The sequence below is a fragment of the Peromyscus eremicus genome, chromosome 20, assembly GCF_949786415.1.
Source record: "Peromyscus eremicus chromosome 20, PerEre_H2_v1, whole genome shotgun sequence".
Taxonomy (NCBI): domain Eukaryota; kingdom Metazoa; phylum Chordata; class Mammalia; order Rodentia; family Cricetidae; genus Peromyscus; species Peromyscus eremicus.
Window position 1 is genome coordinate 14106186 of NC_081436.1, and position 21826 is coordinate 14128011.

At 44.3% G+C, this 21826-nt stretch overlaps 1 protein-coding gene and 1 pseudogene across 11 annotated transcripts in view; one reads left to right on the forward strand and one right to left on the reverse strand.

The window, feature by feature from the left end:
- Positions 1-21826, reverse strand: part of Ppp6r2 (protein phosphatase 6 regulatory subunit 2) — a 67521-nt gene that overhangs the window by 20761 nt on the left and 24934 nt on the right. For all 11 annotated transcript variants that reach the window (XM_059248118.1, XM_059248116.1, XM_059248117.1 and 8 more), the window contains 6 exons: positions 16238-16375; positions 12790-12855; positions 9433-9545; positions 8963-9076; positions 5105-5231; positions 3670-3822 (listed from right to left, as the gene is read on the reverse strand). In XM_059248118.1, the coding sequence (XP_059104101.1) occupies positions 3670-3822; positions 5105-5231; positions 8963-9076; positions 9433-9545; positions 12790-12855; positions 16238-16375 (711 nt within the window). The remainder of the gene's footprint in view (positions 1-3669; positions 3823-5104; positions 5232-8962; positions 9077-9432; positions 9546-12789; positions 12856-16237; positions 16376-21826) is intronic.
- On the forward strand, positions 21326-21415 carry LOC131897284 (U6 spliceosomal RNA; annotated as a pseudogene).

The window sequence follows — 21826 nt, forward strand, 5'->3', positions numbered from 1 at the left end:
ACTGGAGGGCCACAATGTTTCTTGGGGTCTCCCAGAATCAACGTCAATTCAGAAGCAGTATCCAACAGGCCCAGTGTATAGTTACCCTTGTGAAAAGCTGCAGATCCCTCTGGAGAAGGACTGGGGAAAGGCTAAGGGCAAAACTTTTATAGGTATTTTATCAAGGGCCTTCCTCAGGGGAACCTGGTTGTTCTTTCATTCAAGGAGTTCTGTGCTGTGGAATAATCCTTCTGTACACTGTGTAAATCATGCTGTGATTGGTTTAATAAAGTGGTTTAATGTACTGGCCAATACCTGTACAGGATAAGGTCAGGTGGGAAAACCAGACTAAGGACACTGAGAAGAAAGGCGGAGTCAGGAGAGTCTCGGAAGATGCAGAGAGAAGCAAAATGAATGTGCCTGGCTGAAAGAAGGTACAGCCATGTGGCAGATGGTAGATAAGAGATATGGGTTAATCTAAAATGTGAGAGTTAGCTAGTAACCAGCCTGAGCTATCAGCCAAGCATTTATAATTAATATTGAGTCTCTGTGTTGGTTATTTGGGAACTGGCAGGCAGGAAAGAAAAGTCTACAAACTGGATCAAGTCTGGAAATTAGTCCACAGGCTGAGATTCCCTTTTGCCGCTATACAATGGAGCCTTTCTTTCATTTGGTTAAGAACTTTTCTACCGAGCTGGGCAGTAGTGGTGCACTCCTTTAATCCCAGCACTCGGGAGGCTGAGCCAGGCGGATCTCTGTGAGTTTGAGGCCCGCCTGGGAAAGGCACAAAGCCAGAGAGAAACCCTGTCTCAAAAAAACAAAAAAAAACAACAACAAAAAAAAAACAAGAAATTTTCTACCGGTTTTATATAGATCAAATAAAACTACAGTAGACTTCTTATCTGTTTTGTGCCTGAAAACACCATGACTGATCACCCAGTACCAACATGAGTCACGTCATCATAAAAATCACTTTGCCCATTATGGGTTAGGCCATTATGGACATTATTGTCTGTACTACCCATTAGCCTCAAAAGTACTGGGATGGTAGGCATGGTACATCATACCTAACTCTCATTTTAACTGTTTTTTTACATGTACAAAGTGGCATTAAGCACTTTGCAACTATCTATCTCCAGAACTGGCTCCCCTTTCCAAACAGAAACTATACCTTTTAAACACTAACTCCCCAGACCCTGGAAGTTTTCATTCTTTCTGTCTTTTAATTTGGCTATTCCAGTACATTCTGTATCTAGGTAGAATCATAGATTGCTTTTCTTGTGAGTGGCACATTTCATCGAGTATAGTGGCTTCAAGGTTCATTTACATTATGGCATGTATCAGGATTTCCTTTCCTTTCAAAGCTGAAGCATTTATAATCATATATACACACATATGTGTATATATGTATGTATATATGTGTGTGTATGTGTATATATATATATATATATATATATATATATATATATATATATATCACTCGTCTATCAGCAGGTGCTAGGATTATTTACACTTTTGCTGTAGTGAATAGCGCTGCTCTGACCTTGAGTGTACAGAGATATCTGTTTAAGGTCTTTAGATGCATACCTAGGAGCGGATATACAAGATCTCATGGCAATTCTACAGTTAACATTTTGAGGAACCACAAAACTTTTCCAAAGCAGTTATATTGTTTTGCAATCTCACCAACAGTATACAATATACAAGCTTTCCAATTTCTCTGCTTAATGATTTCCTTAAAGTGGGGGCAAGTAGATAGGTTCAACAGGTAAAATTTCTTATTGCCAAAATTTAAAAACCAGTTTGATTCCTAGGACCCACATGGCAAAGAGAAATCTATTCTTGCAAGTTGTCCTCTGACTTCCACATGCATGCCACGGCATTTGTGAATGCACATGCAAACACATACACACTCCACTACCCCTATTCCCCACAATAAATACAAAATCAATATGAAGGAAAAAGGCCAGGCATAGTAGCATGTCCTTTAATCCCAGCACTCAGGAGGCAGAAGCCTCTGCCCCAAAAAACCCACTATGGTTGGGCATATAGTTCAGTCATAGAGTGCTTGTCCAACATACGCAAGTTCCTAGAATTGCTGAGTGGATGAATGAATATACAAGATCCATAGGGTAGCTCAATGATGGAGTACTTACTTGTGTTTTAGTCCAAGGACCAGAGAACAGTAGTAAGTAAGCAAGGGCTGGGAAAATGGCTAAGTCAGTAAAGTACTTTCCATCCAAGCATTAGAGACCTGAGTTCAATTCCCAGTGTCCATGTATAAGCCATGCTCAGCAGCACACACGTGTAATCTCGGCACTAGGGAGATGAAGATGAGAATCCCTGCTTGCTGGCCAACTACTAGCTGAATCAGCAAGTTCCAGATTCAGTAGGAGACCTTGTCTCAAAAGGTAAGATGGAGCCAGATGTGGTAGCACACACCTGTAATCCCAGCACTTGGAAGGCAGGGGCAGAAGAATCTCTCTCTGTGAGTCCAAGGCCAGCCTGGTGTACTTAATAAGTTCCAGGCCATCCAGAGCTACAGAGTGAGACCTTGTCTTAAAAAAACAAGCAAGCAGGGCCAGGCAGTGGTGGTGTATGCCTTTAAAAATTCAGAATTGTTTTGGAAAGAAAAGGAAAATAAGTCTTTTATAAATATACCCCGATACAAGCTGGGATCTGTCATAGCAGTGCCAAACTTTTGGTGGGGTGGGGGGTGTGTGTGTGTGTGTGTGTGTGTGACAGGGTCTCATACAGCCCACTATCTCCTGAGTGTATTCAACACCACACCTAGCAGTGCCATATTTGAGGAAGCTTCTGCTTTCTGGAAGTAGAGGCTGCAGGGCATGCCAGAGGGACTGTGTATGTCAACAGTACCCACACAGGGCAATGCCTCTTCCCTGTCCACATCTTCCTGCTCAAGGAAATGGCCACAAGCTCTCTGTAGTAGCACCTGATGACCAGAGCCAGTACAGGCAGGTCACTACTGCCAGCTCATCCCTCTCATCAGAAATCTACAGCATTCTGACCAGACATGGTGACACATGCCTTTAATCCTAAGCACTTGGGAGGCCAGCCTGGTCTACATAGCAAGTCTCAGGCCAGCCAAGGCTACATAGAGATATCCTGTCTCAAAAAACAAAAACAAAAAAAAAAAACCACACACCAAAAGACCAAAAAAAGTAACCTACAGGCCACTGGGTAGCTTCTACTGATGGAGGGGCATTTCCTACTGGATTTGACAAGAGCCACAAGGATGACTATTATAAAAGACAAGGACCATCTTTCTCTGGACCCTTTATTTTGAAACAGGGTCTTACTATGTAGCTCTGACTGTCCTGGAATTCACTATGTAGACCAAACTGGCCTCGAACTCAGAGATCCACCTCTCAGGACACTTTGACTTAAGATATAACAAGACCAGACACCTGTCCTCTGCCATCAGCCTATGATGTCAGGCTACTGTGAGCTGAAGGCTGAACACATCCCTGTGTTGCTCAGTGTGCTCCATTAGAGACCCATGATCAAGCCTTGGCTATCAGCACCTCTCCTTGGCAGGTCTTTTTGCCCAGATGCCGAAGTGTCTGCCCAGAACAATCCTGTCCAGTGCTCCTGACCCATCTCCATGTTCAACTGCAGACTGTGCATGGCACATACAGACAAGCAGAGCTGGCTATGGTGCTGACTCACCAGCAGTAAGTCCATGGTGTTGAGCCGGCAGAGCTCCTGGTTGATGCTGGGCGTGTTTGTATGCAGCAGTGCAGCCATGAGGCGTGCACCATGAAGACGAGCATTTCCCAGGGGCTCCTCTAGCACGCCAATAGTGGTCAGGATTGCTTTTTTCTGCAAACACAGGAGGTACCACCCAGTTGGAGTCTTATAACAAACAAGGCCACTCACCTATGACATGCCTGGCCTGGAGAGAGTAGGGTGTGATCAAGACAGGGCTTCCTGCAAGAAGAAGTGAAGAAATCCACAGGATGAAGGACCCTCTTCTCCCCTCATAGCCAAAAAGAGTGGATAAGGGGACCAAAGGCTCCTAGGAAGCCCAGAGACTCTTGCCTGTGCCTACCAGGCCAAAGGAACACTACTATAGCATATGAAATGTGTCCAGTGTCCATGATGGAGTTGGCAGTGCCAATCTGAAGGCAAACAGCAAGACCCAACTATGGCTGAAGCCCTGGACATGACATATGGTTGTGTATCCCACAGAATTCTTTGGGGGCATTCTGAGCTAAGAGCTTGCCTCATTAGCAGTATAGCTTTTCTCCCCAGTTTAAAAAAACAAGGTTCATGTGTATATATTATCTTATATGCTTATGTATGTACTGTATGTGTGTGCGTGCTCCTGGCACATGTATGCCACAGTACACGTGTGAAGGTCAGAGGGCAATTCTGTGGAGTTGAATCTCTCCTTTCACCTTTCTACGATTCCCAGGAATCAAACTCGGGTCATGAGGCCGGCACAGGAAGCATTCTGCCCACTTGGCCATCTCACTAGCCCCAAGCTTGCTTCATTAGATTGGATTCAGGAATTTCCTGATCCATCTCTGTCCACTTTTCCATAAACTGAATGTTTGAGGCTGACAAAACAGAGCTCTTGCCTCCATGAATCCCTCTTTATTAGTGGGGGAAACAAGACAAAAACCAAGTCAGTAAGTCAGGTGGGTATACTATTTGGGAAAGAACTGGAATGTGAGGCCAGAGTGCCAGAGAAGAAGCCCTGGTGGGCAGGAGGCAGTTGAGGACCTTTGTGAACTTCACCCTCCTGTCGAACCCAAGAACTACCCTGAGCTGTTGACTGAACAAAGGGCTCTCCTGGGATCTTGGCCTCCAGGAGCTGAGCCACCCTTGGCTAGGTGTGCCCCGACCCAGAGGCTAGTTAACCTCATGCTTAGTTACCTGGGGAGTCTGCAACTGTCCCACTCCCAGGCCTCTCCTAGTAGAGGCCACATGGGTATTCCTAGCTAGCAGCGTATTTTAACATCTCCCCAGTGGTTGGTTCTCCAGTTAGCATCTCGAAGGGCAGCATCAAAGCACATTTAACTCCATACTCTGCCTTATCCTATACATTACGCTTTCATATGTCTCTCAAGGTCCCTAACAATCTCTCAGGGCCATTTACCTTTGGAGGGTGGAGCAGGAGCTGATGGAAATTCTTCAGCCAGGGCTCGATGCCGTGCAGGATGCTGCTGTTGACAGAGTATGACCTTTCCAGTCCCTGAGAAAAGGAGTCCACCAAGCCTTCTGTTCTGTGGATAAAGATAGCAGGCAGTCTTGGCATTTGTACCGTGTCCTGTGCACTCCCCATTCACCTTGTCAACAACCTACTCAGCATCTTCCAAAAAGCTCTTGTTGGGTTTCTCAAAAACAAATCTGAAAAGGGACATTATTGAGGACTTCTACACACAATCTGGTGACTGGTGTACTGGGAAGAAGAAGGCTCTTGGCCCCGTAGCAAACACTTCTAGGTGAAGTCCAAGAGCACAGGGCAAGGGGAGTGACACAGGACTTGCTACCCTTCTGTCCCCTTAATCCCTCACCCCTAGTAGGGTCCCCAGTCCTCCAGTGAGAAACAGGAGACAGGCTGGCCACAGAGTTTCTTTGCTTTTTCAACACAATTCCTCTGAGAGATAGATTTAAATATATTTTCCAATTAATAAAAGCAATATGAAATCAATGCAGAAAAAAATCCTAAATAAAGGAGCAGGGGCTGTCTCTGACTGCTTTGCTGGCGTTGGAACCCTTATCCTCAACTGTCCAGCCTTCAACTTGATATGCCACCCTTGGTTGATATCCATGGGAAGCCTGCCCTCCTCTGAATAGAAAGGAGGAGGAGTGGGGGCGGGGGTGTGCAAAAGGGAGCAGGGCTGGGAGGAAAGGAAGGAGGAAACAGTGGTCAGGCTGTCAAAGTTTTTTAAAAATGTGAAGACATTACCCTTGACTTAACAGCTATAACTTGTCTTGCCTTCTTTGCTTGATATTGCTCCCTGGGAGGTCTGCCCCCCCCCTCTCTTTTTTTTTTTTTTTTTTTTTGGTTTTTCGAGACAGGGTTTCTCTGTGCAGCTTTTGCACCTTCCTCTTCTAGAGGACCTGAGTTCAATTCCCAGCACCCACATGGCAGCTCACAGCTGTCTGTAACTCCAGTTCTAAGGGATCCAATGACACTCACACAGACATATGCAAGCAAAGCACCAATAAAATAAATTTTAAAAAATGTTTTTAATGTAAAGAGAAACAGTTAACTATTTCTATTTTGCCTTTCTTTTTTAAAACATTTAAAAAATTTATTTACTTATTCATTTCTTTTATAACCAAACAGCTGTTTCTGTCCTTCCAGTCCCTTCCCCCACCTCCTCTCTGCCTCCCCTTCTATCCAGGCCTCCCATGTATATCAACCAAACATGGCATATTAAGTTGAAGGCCAGACAAGGCAGCCCTTATAGGATGAGGATTCCAAAAGGCAAAAAAAGAGTCAGACACAGCCCCTGCTCCCACAAGAAGACCAAGCTACACAACTGTAATATATGTGCAGAGGGCCTGGCCAGTCCCATGCAGGCTCCTGGGTCGTCAGTTCAGTCTCTGTGAGCCCCTATGAGCGCTGGTTAGTTGATTCTGTGGGTTTCTTTCTTTCCTTTTTTTTTTTTTTTTTTGGTTTTTCAAGACAGGGTTTCTCTGTGTAGCTTTGCGCCTTTCCTGGATCTCGCTCTATAGACCAGGCTGGCCTTGAACTCACAGAGATCCGCCTGGCTCTGCCTCCCGAGTGCTGGGATTAAAGGCGTGCGGCACCACCACCCGGCTTCTTTCCTCTCTTTTAAAAAGAAAAAAAAAAAAATGTTGAAACAGGATCTAAGTAGCCCTCAGGGGCCTAAACCCCACTTCTCTGCCTCACTACTGCTGCAATTACAGGCATGGGGCTCCATGCCTGGTCCTAGTTCTGGTTTTCCCTTCCATCACATGTAGGGCTGAGTTTGGCTTTCAGAAGTGGTCTAGGCTTCCTGGATTTGTTAAAGAAATTAATATTCTAGTTGCATAAGTAGAGAAAATGATAAAATGATTACTTATTTTTAGGCAATACACTAATATTAATGTGTTGAGGTAGTTTTGGAAAGAGACTTACCCAGTTTCTTGTCATTTTCGTGTGTGTGTGTGTGTGTGTGTGTGTGTGTGTGTGTGTGCGCGCGCGCGCGCGCGCGCGCGCTTAAAAGAACAAGGCTGCCGAGCGGTGGTGGCGCACGCCTTTAATCCCAGCACTCGGGAGGCAGAGGCAGGTGGATCTTTGTAAGTTCAAGGCCAGCCTGGTCTACAGAGCAAGATCCAGGAAAGGCACAAAGCTACACAGAGAAACCCTGTCTCGAACCCCCCCCCCAAAAAAAAAGAACAAGGCTATCAGTACCAGGAAATAATGAAGCTCTCCCCAACACGGGGAACTATGACAACTGCCTTGAGGGAGAGGTAGAACCTTAGCCTCAACATGTGATACAACAGTTCAGAAACATCCTAGGGATGGTTCGCTGGTTACGCAGAACCTTAACCCACTGATGGAGTTTGATGGTCCTCTGAAAAGGCTGAGGGGGGTTAGTGCTTAGTAACATCAAGATCCTCCTCCACTATCTCCTTCTGTGGCATGTCTTCCAGGGTGCTCCTGAGCCAACAAACTCTGCTACTGACTCCCCATATCCTGTTGTCTCACATACCTGCGGCTCATAGGGTAAAATCAGATCATCTTTGTTTAAGTGGCTGTGGCCACATCTAGCCTGCTGGGATCTCAGGGCCAGTCTAGGCTGCAATTTATATTTGGGGTCCTAGAAAGTTCTCAATCACTTGTATTCCCAAATAAATTCAACCTTTCACACCAATTCATGTCTCCTGCTTTCTCCTGTCTTAGGAAGTGGTACTTTGCCTCAGAAGGCTTCCAATAGCAATATTGAGGATAACCAGTATGGTGACCTTCAAGCTTCACACCTCCTTATTCATATACTGACAGTATGCTTTTGCTAATACTGGGATCTTCTTCTTGTCAGGAACTATCTTTGACTAAATAGGGCCTCTCAGAGAAAAACTTCCTGACCAGCACATCTCTATCTTCCAGGCCTACATACACTTTCCTCATGGATCATGCATTTTCCATACTGAATCACCTGTCCCCATTACGATCTCTTGGGACAGAGAGGAACACTGGAAAAAAGGGGGCTATGTTTTGGTTGTTTTTGTCTCTTAGGATTCCATGCTAGGTATTCAGACAGCACCTGATAGATGAAAAAGAGGTGAGGGACAGTGGCTGGAGAAATGGCTCAATGGTTAAGAGCACTTACTGCTCTTGCAGAGAACCTGGGTTTGGTTTCCAACCCTTTATGGCCGCTCACAACCACCTGTAACTCATGTTCCAGGAGAATCTGTTGCCCTCTTCTGGCCTCCACAGGCACTGCATCCACATGGCACACATACATACATGCAGGCAAACACTCATACACATAAAAATAAATACATCTTAAAAAAAAAAGTGAAGGACAGCCCAGAAACAAAGTGTCTTACTGAACACTTAGCAGAGAAATTAGCACCTGTGGGTGACAGAATAACACAGCATGCTTCCTTCCCTAGCATGGGAGATAGCCATGTAAACAGCAAGTGGCTACATGCTGGAGTAAAAGCCCTGCAGGAGGTACACATGCATACACACTCATGCATTGTGGACAGTGGCCAGAACAGTCCTAGAGAAAACCACACTCATTCCATATGCATCCACAAACATACTGCAAACTGGCAACAGTTGAGTGCCATCGGGCTAGGGTGAAACTATGCCTGCTAGTGAGGTCAAAGAGGACCTAGCTATAGCTGCAAAGGAGACCTTTCAACCAGGGTGTCTATCCACATTTGTATAACCAAAATTTAATTAAAAATAGAGCATTTCCTGGCTCCTTTTAGACATCTATATCCTGTGGCATAGCGACAATGTATGCTGCTTTTCAAGGGAAAGGCTCACCCAACACGCCTTGGTTCCAGCAAGGCAAGCAGCACCTGCATCCCACTGACCAGGCAGCTTTCCATCTGATCCCCATCAAACATGTTCTTCAGAAGCTGCTCCACACAGTCCTGCCTGTTGGGCACATGCAGAGGTCACTGCCTGGCAGAGCAGACACACAGACATAATGCAAGGATACTCTCTTCCCCAGAGGACACCACAACACATCGAGCCAGATGGGGCCTCATTCTGGTTTTGTCCAGGTTCAAAGCCAGGATAATACTCAAAGCTTGCGTAATACACAATCCCACTAGTCCCAACTGCCTGGACCACCAGGGCTTCCAGTGGTATCCCTTTCTGGTCTCTGAACCTGAGGAATTCATCAGATTCTGAATTAGAGATGGCAGGGTCATCTCCTGTGCTCAAAACAGGTTCCAAGACAGGTCCATGATTGAGTGAAGCCCACCATACCATGGCCCACTATCACTCACGACTCCAATGTTATGAGGAGGGGGTCTGGCTCCACAGCCTCCTGCAGCTGACTGCCCTGGTCTCTGCCCAGCCTGATGATGTCACAGAGTGCCTGAGAAGCATTTGACTGCCTCTGAAAAGACAAGGGAAACAGGCTCCCCTCAGTAAAAGACACCCATCAGCCAAGTGAACCCTGCTAACATAGTTAAACTTCTTATGAACCAGTTTTCTATCAAGACTCATGAAATGGTTCATTTGAAAGTGGCATGTGTCTGCTTTGTTCCCTATCAAGATGTGGATTCAGTTAGTTTTTTTTTTTTTGTTTTTTTGTTTTTTTTTTTAAGATATACTGAACCCATCCCCAGGAATTAAAAATGGGGCCTAAAATAGCCAAGTATGTTATATGCCTTTGCACCTATTCTATACCTTTGGTTCACATTCTAAAATGTATTAAATATGCAATCATGTTATTCTATATTTTAAATTTAATATTAAGCAGTTACTATTATTTACAATTAGTCCCGGGGGCTTAGGAAAGTAGGATAAGCTGCTGAAGACAAAAATAGAGAACTCAACATTCCTAGGGAAACATCAATTCTGACCCCACATCTTCAACTCAAACATGTGCTTGCTGAGAACACTTGTGGGCAGAGATGAGAGTAATCAAGAGAAAAACAGCTTGATCTTCACAATATCATACACACACAGTAGAAAAACCGAGATTTAAAAAAAAAAAAAAAAGGCCACTTGCAAGGCTTTCAGGGAAAATGAAAGCAACCAGGTTGGCTCTGTGGCCTTAAGCTTACCTTTAGGTCCAGGGACAGGCCAGTCACCCTACAACATTCACACCACTGGTAGGCTCTCTCTACCTTTTGGGACACTAACATAGGAAAACCTCTAAACTTCAACAATTTTTCTCCAAGCTGTTTGGTAGGCTCAATGAGCAGACGGGGGCCAAAACAGAATGGTCAGGCAGCAGTGAAGACTTCGGACACATGTCAAGTATTGATTGAAGACAGTGTATGTGTGTACAAATATTTACAATGCATAGCAAAGCCCTTACTAGGATATAACTCAAGCTCTCAACAGCGATTACTGTAGGATGAAGATGGCTCAAAGCACCTGTGATATTATGTATGTTGACATATATTTTTTGCTATCTGTCCACAGTTCCTGGCTAATGGTCTACTCTGGCAGTAGATTATAATATCCTCCTTATCCCAGAGGGCTCCTGCTCCATGACATGGAATGGGTAATGCTTCACAGAGTCCAAGAAGAACCCGGACAGGCCTTACTGGGTTTTCCTCACCAAATCTATTATCAATAATGACTATGCAGTTAAGCCTCAACAACAACAACAACAAAAAAAAACCTCAGAGGGACCTGGTTTGGGGAGTTTCTGAATAGCAAAATATGTGAAGGTTCCTTCAGGGTAGTATAACTGGAAAAGACAGGGAAGCTCCATACCCATTCTTCCATACATTACACTACACAACTCTTCTTTACATTTTTTTGTTGTTGTTTTGTTTTTTTTTTGTTTTGTTTTGTTTTTTTCGAGGCAGGGTTTCTCTGTGTAGTTTTGCGCCTTTCCTGGAACTCACTTGGTAGTCCAGGCTGGCCTCGAACTCACAGAGATCTGCCTGGCTCTGCCTCCCAAGTGCTGGGATTAAAGGCGTGCACCACCACCGCCCGGCCATACACAACTCTTCTTACTCATATGTATCATAATAAACTAGTAAATGCAACAAATTATCTGTACTGAAGGAAGAGTGTATGGAGAATCCAATGTCTAGCTGGCCGGTCAGAAGCACAGATGTAAGGCAGCAGCAGGTGGGGTAGTTTTGGTGACTACGTCCTCAGACCTGTGCCATCTGCTCCTATATAATAACATGTGTCAGAGGTGAACTGAATTTTAGGGTGTCTGGCTGGTGTTCTCTGAGAACTGACTGTCTGGCTTGAGTGTGAGGAACCTGACTCCTCACTTGCATCAGAAATAGTCTTGTTTAGTGAAAGGTTAGTAGGAGACATTGAGTGAGAGCCGGCTTTTCTTTCTATGATTCCATCATATGCTTCTAGGGAAGCTTCTAGAAGGGCCCTAATCAACCCCTCCTGGTATTCATGCCTATAACCAGAGGTTCTCCTTTGCTTCTCTGATTTTTCGGCTTTTACCCCGATATCTGACTCCGGGTTTTTATTGTTCAGATTAATGAGGATCTCGCATTACTCTTGTAAGTCCATGTCCTTGGATGTAGGCTAGCCCTGGGTGTGCAAGTCTCAAGTGAAGAATGCATTAGTGCAGAGGTTATCAACCGTGGGTTGTGAGCCCTTGGGAGGTGAGGGTCACACAGTCTGTATATCAGAATCACATTACGATTCATAACAGTAGCACAATTACAGCTATGAAGTAGCAATAAAATAATTTTATGGCTGGGGGTCACCACAACAAAAGGAACTGTATTAAAGGGTCACAGCATTAGGAAGGTTGAGAACCACTGCATTAGAGCAAAGACCATCATTTCTGAGCCGAATTTATAGAAGTCTGGTGTAAGTCCAGCTCACTCCTTAAAGCCAGCTACCTTAGTGTGAGACCTGCTGTCCACTCAGAAGCCCACCTCACATAGAGCTAAAGGGTTACCTGGTTAGCAGCCTCTGAGGAACTGAATGCTGCTAAGCCACTTGTAACTATGAAATGGATCTTCTTTCAGCTGAGTCCTGAAATGACTGTAATCCTGTGAAAGACCCTGAGCAGAGGAGCCAACAGACCATGGCCAGATCCCTGACCAGAGAAACCGATACTGATAGAGATAAAAGGTACTTGTTAAAGACAACTCAGCTATAGGGTGACTTGTCATGTAGCTATGGTTAACTAATACAACCCTGTTACAACAGTTTTATTATACATATATATGAAGTAATATGTGCATACATAAGTGTGTAGATAGACACATGAACACACACATATATACATGTATATGATATATATATAGAGAGAGAGAGAGAAAGAGAGAGAGAGACAGAGAGACAGACAGGGAGAGAGAGAGAGACAGACAGACAGACAGACAGACAAAAAGAAAGATTTTAACTGTTCTCACTATATAGCCCTGACTGTCCTGGAACTCACTCTGTAGACCAGGCTGGCCTTGAACTCACAGAGATCCACCTACCTCTGCCTCCCAAGAGCTGGGATTAAAGGCATGCCCCACCATACCTGGTCTATATTTATTTTTAGTAGAAACAAAATTGCCTAGACATTAGAGAAAGGAAGCATCTAATGGAAAAGAAGCGCCTTGCCCCCTTCACCCAGAAGCGTGCGTTTCAACAGCCTAGGTGTGGGACTTTTCATGGAAGAGGGTGGGCTTTGAGAGCGTCACACTCACATCTTCATCCTGATGGGGATGGATCAATTCCACAAGTCTCTGGATGATTTTCTCCTCATTAAGCCACTAAAAAGAGAGGGGAAAAAAAGTTGAGTTCAGTATCTGCTCATATCTAACCAAATGGAAGAAAGTCCTTTGGTATAGCAGAAACTCATGTGCCCAGGTCTCCTGGATAGACTCTAACATGCCTGTCTAGACCCAGAAAGAACCAAAATAATTCAATAAACCCTGGGAATGGCCCAAAGAGTTTAAATGGCTGGGCCAATGTCCATCTGTCTTAATAGTGCATACTCTCCACCTTCAGGACACGTTTCTGAAACCTAAAGTACACAATGAGCAGAATGGAGTCCAGAGGCCAGCCGGCTGTGAAAATGAGACAAATCCCAGCTCCCTGTGGCATCAGGGCTTTCCTAGGTCTGGAAGGACAGAAGGACTGTGGTGTGGTGGTAGGAGCACTGGAAGGGCAATGGAGACCCAGTGAAATGATGTCAGGCCACACACAGCAGAGCTGGCAGACTCGCTCTACTAGTGCACTTTGTACTCTGCACGTCAGACTCCTCATGCAAAGATGAAATGCCCCAACAGGGATGCTTTACAGTGTGAATGAGGAGCCCAGGGGAAAGGTGGAAGGTGAAAGGCTATGCAGTCTTCTGTGGTGGTTTCAAAGAGAATGGCTTCCACAGGATCTTAGGTTTGAATACTTGGTCCCCAGTTGGTGCAACTGTTTGTAAAGGATTAGGAGGTGTGGCCTTGTTGGAGGAGGTGTGTGACTGGGAGTGGCTTGAAGCTTCAAAAGACTCATGCCATTCCGAGTGTGCTCTCTCACTGCCTTCCACTTAGGGTTCAAGACATGAGCTCTGAGCTGCTCCTGCCACCATGTCTTTGCCCCACCATCATGGACTCTAACCTTCTAGAACCATAAGTCAAATTAAATGCTTTCTTTTGTTTGTTTGTTTTTGAGACAGGGTTTCTCTGTGTAGCTTTGAAACCTGTCCTAGAGGAACTCACTCTGTAGACCAAGCTGGCCTTAAACTCACAGAGATCTGCCTACCTCTGCCTCCTGAATGCTGGGATTAAACGTGAGCACCACCACCCCTACTCCCCAGTCTCCCACTCTCGGCTAAATGCTTTCTTTTAAATTGCCTTGGTCACTTCAGGTGTAGTGGTGTATGCCCTTAATCCTAACACTCAGGAGGCAGAGACAGGTGGATCCCTATCTGGTCTACAAAGCAAGTTTCAGGACACCCAGGACTACACACAAACAAACTCTGCCTAGAAAAACAAAAACAAACAAAACAAAACAAGAAAGAGAGAGGAAGGAAGAAAGGGAGGGAGGGAGGGAGGGAGGGAGGGAGGAAGGGAAGGAAGGAAGGAAGGAAGGAATGAAGGAAGGAAGGAAGGAAGGAAGGAAGGAAGGAATTGCCTTGGGTCATGGTGTTTGTGATAGTTATTCTTGAATGTCAACTTGACTACATCTGGAATTAAAGACCCCAAAATGGGGCACACTTGTGAAGACATTTTGTTTAGTTTGAAATGGGAAGATCCACTTCTAATCTGTATCTGAGATGGGAAGACCCACCTTTAATCCAGACCTTCTGAGATGGGAAGATCCACCTCTAACCTGGGCCCCACCTGATGCTGGCAGCCTACTTAAAGGATGGAAGAAGGAAGCTCTCTCTCTTTGCCTGCTTGTTCTCACCTCACTACCAAGTCCATTCCTTCACTGGCACTAGAGCCTACTTCTTTAGGATTCCAGTGTATACTGAAGAGCTGCTGAGACATCCAGCCTCATGGACCAAACAGCTACTGCATTCTTGGACCTTCTATTCATAGGCATCCACTGTTGGGTTAGCTGGACCACAGCCTGTTAAGTCATTGTAATAAATCACCTTTCTATATATATAGAGATTCATTCTGTAAGTTGTTACTCTAGAAAACCCTAATAGATTTTTAAATGAGCAATAGAAAAGTAACTAAATTAGCTCCCAACAAATACTTAACAACAGCTAATATACATGCTGCATTCACTGAATATGCCATAAGGAAATGAGTTATGAACCTAAGAGTGAGAATAACCACCATTTTATTTTATTCTTTTATTTATTTCCCCCTTTAATTGAAAATATTATTTTCTTATACAATGTATCCTGAGCACAGTTTCCTCTTCCTCTATTCCTCCCACTACCTCCCTCCCCTGACCCCCGCCCCCAAAATCTGGATCTACCGAGACCCACAGCCAAAGGCTAGGTGGAGCCAGAGGAACTCTGCAGAAGAGTGGGAGGAAAGACTGTAGGAGTCAGAGGGGTCAAGGACACCATGAGAACAAGGCCCACAGAATCAACTAAGCAGGGCTCCTTAGGGCTCACAGAGCATGAAATGACAAATATGGACCCTGTGTGGGTCTAAGCTAAGTCCTCTGCATATGGCTGTGTAGCTTGGTATTCTTGTGGGAATCCTAACAGTGGGAGTGGGGGGTGTCTCTGACTCTTTTCCTCCTGCTAGGTTGCCATATCCAGCCATGATATGGGTTTGGACCTAGTCTTATTGTATCTTGTTAGCCATGTTCGGTGGACATACCTGGGAGGCCTGCTTTTTTAAAAAAAGGGAAACAGAGGAGGAGGTGATCTGTGGAGAGTGGAGGCAGGGGAAACCACAGTCAGGATGTAATGTATGAGAGAAGAATAAAAGTTAAAAGAAAAAAGAAAATGACAGGCTTCTAAGAGATAACAACATAAAATGTAATAAAAAAGAAAAGCTATCACATCTTTTATTTATTTTAAGAGACAGGGTAGGTAACCTATATATCATGAGGCACTATGTAGCCCTTAGTGGCCTGGAACTCACAATCCTACCTCTGCCTCCCAATTGCTGGGATTACTGGCTTGTAGCACCATGCTCAATGAGAATGGCCATCTAAAGTGACACCTGATTCTCAGAGTGAGAAAATGAACAAAGGTCCAACTGCTTACTTTGTTTGATTTTAAAATGGGGAACAATGCAAGCCCCTAAGCTGGGCATCCTGCTCTCCCCAAGGACTACAATGTCTTTCCCAGCAGCACAGCAGGACCCACACTCCAGATAAAGAGATGCACCCCTGTCTGAGTAGTCAGCTTGTACTTTGCTCACAGTAGCACACACCTCATTGGAGTTTGGAGCCCACACCTCATTGAGCTTCGGCTCTAAGGACTGTGTGGGTGCCTGAGAAAGGGAAAGGGCAGGAGAGAGCAAGAGGCCATGTGCTGGGGAGAAGGAGCCTCTGCTCTTTGCTTCTGAATGGGCTGGAGCAGGACAAAAGTAGAGAAAGAAACAGGTGGTGCTGAGGGACTGAGTGAAGAGCTTGGGGCCAGGCATCTGGTGCTTCCTGATCCAGGTGGCCTGGCCTGATACACCTTCCCATGGAGAATGAGATGATGTTCGAACACATTCACACAAAGTCCCTGGCACTCACATGTAGGACCTCTTGCCGGAGACAAACTGGTTCCACACAGCTGACGAGGCGTAGTAGCAGGTCCATGAGAGCAGAGGTACCTATGTGCTTCAACATCAGATTGATGAACTTGTCCTTCTTCTTCAAAAACATGATCACCTGAAGTCAAACACACCTAATAAGTAAACAGGTTCCTGACAGGAAGGAACACTCCTTTAAGAACTTTCATGAGAAAGATAATTAACTTTCAATTATACTGAGAAGAAATGATAGAAAGACCAGGTAAAGGCTATATGAAAAAAAAAATCCCTCCCAAGACAGGCAGAGTCCTAGAGACCAGCAATGCAAGTACAAAGTGGCAGTGCTATAACTGGACATCTGTCTGGAGAACGGTGCAAGTTACCATGCACAGTCCCCACCGACCATGTGCTAGCTCAAGTGTGCGCAACAGAAACAAAAGGCACAGGAAGAACTAAGCTGGGAGATGAGAGTCACTGGTGGACACAGAGCTACACAGAGGAACCCTGTCTGAGAAAACGTCCTCCCAACTCTACATGCTGTGGTATGCACCCTGTCTTACATCACACACATATACAATAATAATAAGGAAATTTGTAAAACCATCATGAGAAGTTAATATAAATAGTTTAATACCAATTTGTATGCATCTTCAAAAAAAATTTTTTAAAAATCCAATTAGCAGTACAGTGGCCCATGCCTTTAATCCTAGCACTTGGGAGGCAGAGACTGGTGGATCACTATGAGTTCAAGGCCATCCTGCCCTACATAGTAAGTTGCAGGACAGCCAGAGCTATATAAAAGAGAGACTCTGTCTAAAAAAGGGGGTGGGGGGAGAGAAACAATCTAATTAACCAGGGTACATGCCAGTAATCCCAGCACTTGGGAGGCAGAGGCAGGAAGATCAGAAGTTCAAAGTCATCCTCAGCTATATAGCAGGCTCAAACCAGCCTGGGCTGCATGAGACATTCTGTCTTAAAATAAATAAGGAACACTGTTAAAAGGGGAATGAGTCCAGGGCCAGTGGATAAAGGCACTTGCCACCAAGCCTAACAACCTAAGTTTGATCCCTAGAATCAATATAAAGGCAGAAAAAGAAGAGTGACTCCACAAGGTTGTCTTCTGACCTCCATATGTGCAGCATAGCACATTGTGTGCCCCTCCTCCAGCATCATACACACACGAACAAAAACAATAAATTTAAAAATATTTTAATCTTTATTTTTATTTATGTGCATGGGCATTTTGCCTGCATGAATGTCTGTGCACCATGTCTGTGTAGTGCCTGTGGAGACCAGAAGTGGGTGTTGGATCTCCTGGGACTAGAGTTACAGTTTTGAGCTACCATGTGGGTGCTGGAATTTGAACCTGGATCCTGTGGAAGAACAACCAGTACTCTTAACCCCTAAGCCATCTCTCCAGCCCCCTTAAAATATTTTTTTAAGATTATCTAAACTGGCAAGAAGAAAATATGAATGATGAACATTCCAGATGAACATCAAAAGAAATACAACTCACTGGGTGTAGTGGCACACCTCTCTAATCCCAGCACTCCGGAGGCAGAAGTAGGAAGATCTTAGTGAGTTTGAGGCCAGCCTGGTCTACTGAATGAGTTCCAGGACAATCAAAACTACACTTGTCTGCTAGGCAGTGGTGGCACACGCCTTTAGTCCCAGCACTCAGGAGGCAGAGCCAGGTGGATCTCTGTGAGTTCGAGGCCAGCCTGGTCTACAGAGCAAGATCCAGGACAGTCACCAAAATTACACAAAGAAACCCTGTCTCGAAAAACCAAAAAACAAACAAACAAAACAAAACAACCTACACTTGTCTCACCCACACACGCACACGCATCCCGCAAAATAGGAAATTAGAAGCCATCTTATTAAAGACCATAGCACAAGCCTCAACAATAGAAAAGAAAAATAAAACCAGGCATGGTGGTACACGCCTTTAATCCCAGTGCTTAGGAGGCAGAGGCGGGTGGATTTCTAAATTATGAGTTCTGACTTTGAGGCTAGCCTGCTCTACAGAGTGAGTTCCAGGATAGCCAGATGTATGCATAGAAACTTGGTCTCAAAAAACCAAAAAGGAAAAGAAAAGGGGGAAAAAAAAACCCCAACAATCAAGCTCAGTCATTCCAGGAATACAAAGTTGGTTTAACAACATAAGAACAACATTTCACTAATTTCAACAACCATTGCCAATACACAGACTTTCAAAAAGCTAGGATTCACTCCCACAAACTGCTTTTAATTTGTTTGTTTCTACACTGATGATTAAACCCAGGGCCCTGTACATGTTAAGCAATACTCTACTATTGAGCTATAACTACCAGGTCCTTAGGGTTGGGTTTTTTAAACTTATTACATTTATTTATTGTATGTAGCAGGGCATAAGTGTGCCAGAGCACATGTGACGGTCATATGGGCCCCAGGGTTTGAACTCAGGTTGTCAGGCTTGCCAGCATGTGCCTTTACCCACTATGACATTGCTCTGGCCCCTTAGGCTTGATTTTTTTTTTTTTTCAAAGCTTTAGAGCTGCAGATATAGATCAGTTGGTACAGTACTTGCCTAGCATGCATGAAGCCAGAGTTTGATTCCCGGCAACACAAACAGGATTCGGTGGCACATGCCTATAATGCTGGCATTCAGCAAGTGGTGGAAGGAGTTCAAGGTTATCCTCAGACACATAGTGGGTCTGAGGTCAGCCTGAGGTACAGGAGAACTTGTAGATAATGATCAAAATATATTTTATATGTGTATGAAATTCTCAATGAATAAACAAATTAAAATTTAAATAAAAACACTAAAAAACTTACAATAAACATCTTCCTTATGAAATTTTTTCATCTAAGGCAATAAATAACACAAGGAAATTCACAATTAGCACCTCTATTCAATATTGTACTAGAGGCTCCAGCCAATTCAGTAAGACATGAAAAAGAAATAAAAGGTATACAAATTATAAAGCACAAAATAAAACTGTCATTAACTTGGGGCTGGAGAGATGGCTCAAAGGTTAAGAGCACTTGCTCTTGCAGAAGACTCAAGTTCAGTTCCCAGCACTGACATGGCAGCTCACAACCATCTATAACTCCAGTCCTGGATCCAACACCTTCTTCTGACCTCCATGAGCACCAAGCATGCATGTGGTGCATATACATGCATGCAAGCAAAACACATACACGTAAAAAGTTAGATCACCACTAATCACAAATAATAAGATCTTGTACGTAAATAAAACAAAAGGATATAAATTATTAGAATTAATAGCAGTTTTATTTCTCATCAATAAAAAGGGAAAGCACAGTAGATATCTGTTGTAGAATATTATTTTAAGGTATGTTACATTTGTTTATGTTGCATTTGTTTAACTCTGTGAAGCTGTGTTACTGTGCCTGTCTAAAACACCTGATGGTCCAATAAAAAACTGAACGGCCAATAGCGAGGCAGGAGAAAGGATGGGCGGGGCTGGCAGGCAGAGAGAATATATAGAGGGAGAAATCTGGGAGGAAAAAGAAAGAAGTAGCCAGAGGAGAAAGAGGACTCCAGAGGCCAGCCACCCAGCTACACAGCAAGCCACAGAGTAAGAGTAAGATTTACAAAAGTTAGAGAACTGGAAAAGCCCAGAGACAAAAGGTAGACAGGATAAGTTAAGGAAAGCTGGCAAGAAACAATCCAAGCTAAGGCCAAGCATTTATAAGAAAAAGCCTCTGTGTATTTATTTGGGAGCTGGATGGCAGCCCCCCGAAAAGAGCAGAAACAAACAACAGATGTCCTCCAACACATAAATGTTGGTTTACCCACACCATACAATATTAAATAGCAATAAAAAAGGAGCGAATCATTGATACACACAACTTGGATGACTCTATTTTAACTTGGATGAGATTACACTCAGTGAAAAGGCTGAGTCCTGAAGTCCACAAGGCACAAGGCTGATATAGCTCAGCTCTTGCCCTGAGTTCAGTCTCTAACTTCATGAAATAAAAATGTGCATTTAAGTTTGAAGTCAGCCTGGTTTATATAGCAAGTTCCAGGGCAGCCAGGGACATATACAGAGACCAAAACAACAAAATGTACACAGTTTAGGTATTAGTGTAACTCCTGACAATAAATAAGGAAAAAAAAAACAATGGTATACCAGAATAGGCTCAGCCAATCCTTCTTGCAGCCAAAGGCAGATACTATATTGGCTAGGTTTTGTTTGGTTTTTTTCAACTTGACCCAATTAGAGTCATTTGAGAGTCAGGAACTTCAACTGAGAAAACGCTTCCACAAGATCAGCCTTAAGCAAACCTGTAAGGCATTTTTTTTTTAACTTTTTTTTGGGGGGGGGGAGCTGAGGATTGAACCCAGGGCCTTGAGCTTGCTAGGCAAGTGCTCTACCACTGAGTTAAATCCCCAACCCCTTTAACTTTTTTTTAATGACTTATTTATTATGTATACAGTGTTCTTCTTGCATGTATGCCTGAAGATGGATGGTTCTTCTTGCATGTATGCCAGATCTCATGGATGGTTGTGAATCACCATGTGGTTGTTGGGAATTGAACTCAGGACCTTTGGAAGAGCAGCCAGTGCTCTTAACCTCTGAGCCACCTTTTGAGCCCATAAGGCATTTTTTAATGTGGGAGGTGCATTCTGGGTGGTGCCACCTCTGGGTCGATGGCCCTGTGCATAATTAAAAAAAAAAAAAAACCAAAAAAACCCTGAGTAACCCAGGAGGGTGCAAACCAGTAGAAAGTGCTCCTCCATGGCTTCTGCCTTTATTTAGTTCCTGCCCTGATTTCCTTTGTGGTGGACTGTGATGTGAACTGTACGCTGAAATAAACCCTTTTCTTCTGCAAGTTGCTCTTGGTGTTTTATCACAGCAACAGAAACCTTAAGACAGAAATTGGTATCAGGTTTGTGGGACACTGCTGACAGATCTGACCATTTTTTAGACGGTCTGTAGAACTCTGAAACATTGGGCTAGAGACGCCATTGCGTGTTCAAAGCTTGATAAGCTGTTTTGTGGGAACTTGGAGCATGTTGAGAGCAGTGCAGACAATAGAGGCCTGCCTTGTGAAGTTTCAGAGACTCAACAGGGGTGCTTGCTTTGGCAGCACAGACTAAAATTGGACAGATACAGAGAAGACTAGCATGGCTCCTGCACAAGCATGACATGCGTTCCATATTTTTAGGATGCTGAAGGGTCACTCTCCACAACTGATGGCTTCTGGCAGGGGTAGGGGGTGGGGAAGGACTCCCCCCCCCCTTCAATACAGGGTTTCTCTGTATAGCCCTGGCTGTCCTGGAACTCACTCTGTAGACTAGGCTGGCCTTGAACACACAGAGATCTGTCTACCTCTGCCTCCGAGTGCCGGGATTAAAGGCGTGCGCCATCACCACCTGGCAACTTAGCTTTCTTTAAGGGACTGGCCACCGGGAGTTTAACCATGCTCCAGTGAGTATATGGACAACACAATTGGACCTTTTTTTCCCCCTTCCTTTTTTGGGTGGGTGGGTAGGGGTCACAAGGGTGGGAGACAGACCTGGAAAGTGAGTGTGATCAGGGTTCATGATATGAAATTCCCAAATAATCAATAAAAA